Raw genomic sequence first — 6,416 nt, 5'->3', positions numbered from 1 at the left:
ATTGTTAATAAATAATTTAAGTTTATTCATAAATATAGTACGTTTCAGTAGTAGTAAGGATATCCGTAGTGATGCCCGTAGTATGGATAGTATCCTCCATAATATCTGCCATAGTATCGTGGTGCAATGTAATAATGTTTGTGATATCCAAAGCCGAACGTTTCGGCCTTATCCATGTCACCAGAGGCATCTTGTGACTGCTGCATGTCGCTGCTTACTGGTGCTGCTGGTTTCTCGTTTTCATGTCCTGCCATTGGCGGAACTAGTGCTCGAGGATACTGGGTTGGAGCTGCCATAACTACAGGACGATTCGGCATAGCGTTAGATGGCACTTGCCTTACATCAGCAGTTGCCACGGCCAGAACAGCGAACAAGCAAACAATCTTGAAGAAGAAATACAATGTATTATAGTTTTCGAAATGCCAAAACTTTGGTGCACCTACCTTCAACATTTTGAATTGAAAAATTTAATTTTTGAAAGAGAGATGTGACTTCAGTAATGATGATGGCATGAAACTGACGCACCTCAGAAAAACGTTTCCATTTTATATCTAACCACTTTCTTCCGCCGATCGGTTAGGATATCCCAAAATTTGAAGAGCGTTCGAGATTTGCGTCACAGCACGAGTGGGCTCTACTAAAAGTGGCGTCGGTTTATCTAATGGAGGCGTAAATAAGACTCATCATCAGGAATGCTACAGCTGTGAACTAATTAGGAAGGTATTTTTCGTTATACGTCAGATCAAACTGAAGCTTATACTTTACGTCACTATGTCGATGCAAATAGCAAAGGAAGTCGATTTCGTCAGCTCAATTTCCAATTACATGTTTTTAATACAAACGAAAGAAACGTAAGCACGAACGAAAGGGAAGGAATAATTAGATAAAAAGAAAAATATAATCAGAAAAAATAAACTAATGATTACACTTACCGGTACTTTTTGAGCCCTTTATTAATTAATTATGTTAATCCAGCTTTTTACTTTTAAATTTTGAATCACCCCTCTCTGACATTTCTTGCCTGCACTATAAAATTTTATAGTTCGATCAAAGCAAACTTTGGAAAGTTTTTTTTATTGTTGACGATGTAATGTCAGCTGAAGTCAGAAAGGTATAAAACTATGTTCAGGGCCTTGAAATATCAAATTTATTTCTCATTTTTCAATTGACTTACTTATCTAATTTTAGGTTAACAGTAGCTTATTTCTGCCAATGGTACCTACCAGCTGGAATTTATACTAGAATAATTTCGATTATTCAGAAGATGCTAACAAATCAAGAGAGTCATTCTACTCCTCAAACCGTGCAGTGAGAAATCGCCCCTATTCGCTATTTATGGTGTCAAGAGAATGAGTATGAAGATTAGGCAAAAAAAAATAATAACATTGGTGGAAATGCTTTAGAAAAAATGTAATACTTTTTTCTGCAGCTGAGCTGAATCTGTTGTAATCCTGAATAAACAAGACTTGTAACTTCAACTAACTTGAGAACTTGATTTGATTTTGATCTAAACTAGCATTCATCCAAACGTTAGCCTCGTTGGATAAACGTACAACTCGTGCTGTAAAAATCTTCATTCTGCACCTTGTTGCGTAAACTACTATTTTCGTTCCTAATTCAAGGCTTTTTAAAGCAGCGCCAAAAATGTCTCAGTAATGAAGATTTTGAAAAGGTACCTAAAGTAATATAATAAAATGCAGTTATTTGAATAATGTAAATCAACGTAAGATAATTTTTGCAATTTCTCATCGTAATAGACTGTTTTTCGTCACGCCAATCTGTCATGAAACGGCCTACTTTCCTGCACTGAAGTATGCAGTGCGGGAATAGTCATTACGCAACTGAAACCAGTGCTGTAATGATTCATTACGCAACGCTTTCTCATTACGCAACTGTTTTGAGTTACGTAATGAATCATTACACAAATTTTTTTCAGAAATTGTAAAATGATGGGGAATGCATTCCGATATAATTTCAGATACCTTCAAGTGGTCTTCTACGAAATTGCAAAAGTGTTGTACGTAACTCGTTGCAGAATTCGATTTTTACATCACTCGTCGCAAGCAGCACTCGTCGCACTCAGCAAGCCTCGTAGGATAAATTTACGACTCGTGCTGTAAAAATCATCATTCTGCAACTTGTTCCGTAAACTACTATTCTATACTTAGGATTCATAACAAATGTGGTGAAAAAATGTGACAAATGAATCAACAAACGCATTGCCTACTAAGATCAAACCATAATAAATGTGGGCAAGTAATGTCAAAATCAATTCACCCCCCGTTGTTTTATAGCTAGCGTTAAAAGCTGGATTGAGTCTTGAAACTGGTTCTGTTCGATGGCCGGAAAATGGACACTCTAATCAGAATGAAAGGTGCTCTTGTGATATTACTATTGAATGTGCATTAATTGATTCCGATTCGATTTTTGTCACCTTTGAAGGAATGCAAAAATATGTTTTGATCCATTACTCGCTTCGATCATGTTTGTCCATTGCTTAAGATCCCGACTCATACACACTCCGAAAATATCATGTGATTTTACGTCTTTTGGATGCACATAAAAGAAGCGAGCCAAATGACGTGTCTGATTCGGGAAATGTCAAAGATAGTGGAATCGTTTTCATGTCCTTGATCATGTAAAATTACATTTTTACAGATGTATTGAACCATCTTTCAAACATTTTTACGTCATTTCACCACTTACATCATGTGTCATTCAGTCATAATGTGCATTACGTCCGCAGTGATTTTCATTATTTTCAAGAGTGCAGTGACAGTTCGTGACAGCGAAATCTCGGCTCACTTTGACGTACAAAAATTTTGTATCGGGTTCTCCCTCCCAAATTTAAAGCAGGTCCGTCCCACTCAGGCCCTGATTGGGTACCCCTTCTAGTACTGCATTTCGTTGCTTGGTACTGCAAGAGGTACCCAAGTTTGACAGATCGCCGTGTATATTTCACGGCATTCTAGATTTTGCTTTATTACCTTAACGACCTAAGAACACGGCAAAATGAACCACCGCAAGAGCAAAGGACTATGGCTTATGGAAATCGATTGGACTGAATAGCAGAGCTCTCTCCTACCTGCTCGGTGTGAGATTAAAAGAGTAGAAGAGAGTGAAAGCAGATGTAAATATAGATTAGTTGAAAATAGATCTGTATCGGTAAAGTAGATACAGATGAACTGATTCCGGCACAGTAGTGGCCACAAGCACGGAGTGCCTTAAAAAAACACAACTTTTTAAAAAAAAATATGGAAAGTGGCTTATTTTGTCAAGGTCTACACATTCAGAAATTTGGAATCAGGAGCATCATGGCGAAATAAGGTGCAACGAATCAATTTTAACCCGTCTCCGCCCAGCAAATGAAAAAAACAACTTCAAATTGCTGCCAATTCGGCAATTCTTGACGGATTATTTTCGTTTTAGTTCGAACGAAATCGTCTGGATGTCTAGTTTTCTAATCTTTATTGGAATTTTTGGAAATTTACACCAGTTTGGAGTTATTTCGGTGGGTCACTGGGTCAAGTCGGAAAAAAATGACCCCAACTTCCTTTTCAATCAATTTTTACCCAGCTAATTGATATGAATCTAACTCAATTTCAATTTATTTTTATAGTTTAGACAACGGACTTCATATGTTAGAACTAAATTAGGCAATAGGGCCAGCTTTGGCTTTGGGATTTTTTTTTTTCGGTTATATAGGGTGCCGGTACCAATGGTTGTAGTGTACCAGTAGATTGGACTATGCAATAAAACGTACATTTTTCGATAAAAACTACATGTGCTATTTTTGGTGGTTAGATCGTCTCTAGTTTAGTCGATTTGCCAAATTTCAGATTTTTATTTTATCAAAAAGTCATATAAATAATTAGGTTTATGCAAAAAAATTCCTCCCTTGCACCAGTAGTTGCTGTCGTGTTCCAGTAGTGGATCAACGGGTGGAAGCAATTTTTTAAATGGATGTATAAAAATGAAGAAAAGCTCCAGAGATGATCTTTATGGTTCATTCGAAAGATATTAGTTGCCGTTCCAAGGGAAAAACGTTAAACCTGTGTAAAAATTTACCATTTTGTTCAAAACTCCTTGTATCATTCCCGAACGTCTACTACTGGAGCACTAGCGCAAGTACTGGAACACGTGTACCAATAGTGGCTCAAGCGATTTCATGTTGAAAAAATAGTTTTATCATTCTTTTTATATTTTTCCCATATAGTAGAGGTTGAAATCTTTCTGTTGACGCCAAAAGATCTCTGTTAAGGCTTTTCGTTATTTTGTTATGATTTTTTATAGCTTAGGTAGTCCACTAATGGCACCGGCACCCTATAGGATCTCCGTGGAACCGGCCCCTAATAGGCCAATTTTATTATTCTTCTAACGAAAATTATGTTTGATAGCTGCTTAACTAAAATGACGTAAGCTACGAATTTTCATTAACGCGTTTTACCGCCTAACATGGAATCTTTCAAAACCATCCCACAAGGACACCACGTAGTTGAAGTGCGCTATATATGAGGAGATAAGTTAACAAACTGTTCGTGGAACAAAAGGTCATCCAGTCTGGTATTCCCTGATTATTGAACAGCTCAAAACTCAACCATTCACTAAGGGCCGATTTCTTTACCTTAGCTTACGCCGTAAACCACCATTTCTTATTTGGTTATCTAGGTTTAAGGCCTAAGGGATTGTTCAAATATTACGTAACGCAACAGGGGGAGGGAGGGGGTCTTACATAGTGTTACGGTTCATACAAAAAATTAAAATTTTCCATACAAAAGCTGTTACGTGGGGATGGGAGGGGGTCTAAAATTTACAATTTTTGCGTTACGTAATATTTGAATGAACCCTAAGCGGATAAACAAATTCAAGAGAAATTACCTGGTAACTCTATGCCGCAACATTATACTTTTTATTATCGGAAATACTATTGTTTTACAAAAACAACAATAAAAGCCGGATCTTGTTGTTCAAACTATAAATTCCAAAAATTGCAGTTTTCGTCGCTAGAAAAGTCAAAGGCTGACCTTTTGTCTTTCTTGATTTCCGAAAACGACGATATTCTCGAAACGAACAGTTGTTTGGAAACAGGAAATTTTCCAAAATTGCTCTCCAGTCACACGTTGTCAATTCTCGAAAGTAAAGGAACAGGTAAATGAAGCATGATAAGAATAGTTAGTTAAGGCCGCACGGGACGTCATCATAATCATCCTATCTATTTGTAGAAGTAAATCTCAAAAACCACTCCATATATCGATGCGAAAAATGTATCACCATTATTCTATATATATTATTCTATATATTCTGTTATGCACAACCTAATAAATTTTCAGCTTCATCGGTTCACTAAAACTCGAGATTTGCACAAAGTTTTGATGATAATCGATAGAGTGAGACAAAAGATAGGGAGAATAATACGGTCTCCCGTGTCACCTAAAGAAGGTAATTTGGGCCAAACCACCAAGCAGCTGTCAAGAATATCTTTCAATGGATCAATGCATGGGTTCATTATTTGACGTTTTAACGGTGCCCTGTTTTTTATGGGACCATGGCAACCAGTGAATTCGGCACCGCTCAAACGTCAAATTAGTGAACTCGTGCATTGGTCCATGCTCAGGATTGAGAGATGATATCATTCCATAGCGCTCTTGGATTACAGATAATATCTTTCCATTATCCGAAGATGATCTTGTTCATCAGATGAGATTGCAATGCCTGCTTATGCAGCATATGTGGATCAACGAGCTAACCAGAACTAGTCAATAATAGCAGATACGTTACGTGATTATTCTCAAATTTCAATCACCTGAGTCGAACAGGGTTACCCCCTGACGTAAATCTAGCACATGCTTTCTGCAAAGTCTACTTCAAACGCATGAATCAGTACCAACCTCCAACATCAAATGCGTCACTGGAGGCTGGTAAGATTCCAGCCGTTCGCTCGCTACCACATCTCTTCGTAGGGTCTTCTGTTGATGCGATGTGTGAAATGGTGAAATTATCGCTTCGAATCTGATCAGGTGCAAACATGTACCATTGCTCTGGGTATGTTGTGAAATAAATGATTCATCTATACGGAATAAATAATGAGATGCGTTTGATCTTGAGCCGTTCACGTAATTTTTGGAATCGGAAATAGTGTTGCCAAATATGCTTACTATTTTATGTTATTTTGACGATGTCAAAGTTTAAGAACTTTTAAATGTAGAGGACTTGAATCATAAAAAAGATCATGCATCTTGTGACCAAATTTGAGTAGTTTTCTTGAAAATTTGCTATAAACATTCGAGTGTTCGGAATGTGAGTCGTGTTCGGAATTTGAAACAAAACAGTGCCTCCTTAATATTTGAGAAACAATATCAACTTTTTGTCGAAATAGTAGTTTAGAATGTTTTTTGAAGAAGGTCATGTTTCTTGGG

The 6,416-nt window shown here is 37.1% G+C and overlaps 1 protein-coding gene across 1 annotated transcript; it reads right to left on the bottom strand.

The window, feature by feature from the left end:
- LOC5577962 lies at positions 1-605 on the bottom strand. The gene is made up of 2 exons (XM_001663586.2): positions 444-605; positions 1-383 (listed from the first exon to the last, which is right to left on the bottom strand). Exons 1-2 carry the CDS (start codon positions 450-452, stop codon positions 45-47), a joined length of 348 nt encoding a protein of 115 aa, XP_001663636.1. The 5' UTR covers positions 453-605; the 3' UTR covers positions 1-44.
- Between the last annotated feature and the right edge of the window lie 5,811 nt (positions 606-6,416).

The sequence above is a fragment of the Aedes aegypti genome, chromosome 2 (assembly GCF_002204515.2).
Source record: "Aedes aegypti strain LVP_AGWG chromosome 2, AaegL5.0 Primary Assembly, whole genome shotgun sequence".
Classification (NCBI taxonomy): Eukaryota; Metazoa; Arthropoda; class Insecta; order Diptera; family Culicidae; genus Aedes; species Aedes aegypti.
The sequence above is the reverse complement of the archived record's forward strand: the minus strand, read 5'-3'. Positions and strand labels throughout refer to the sequence as shown.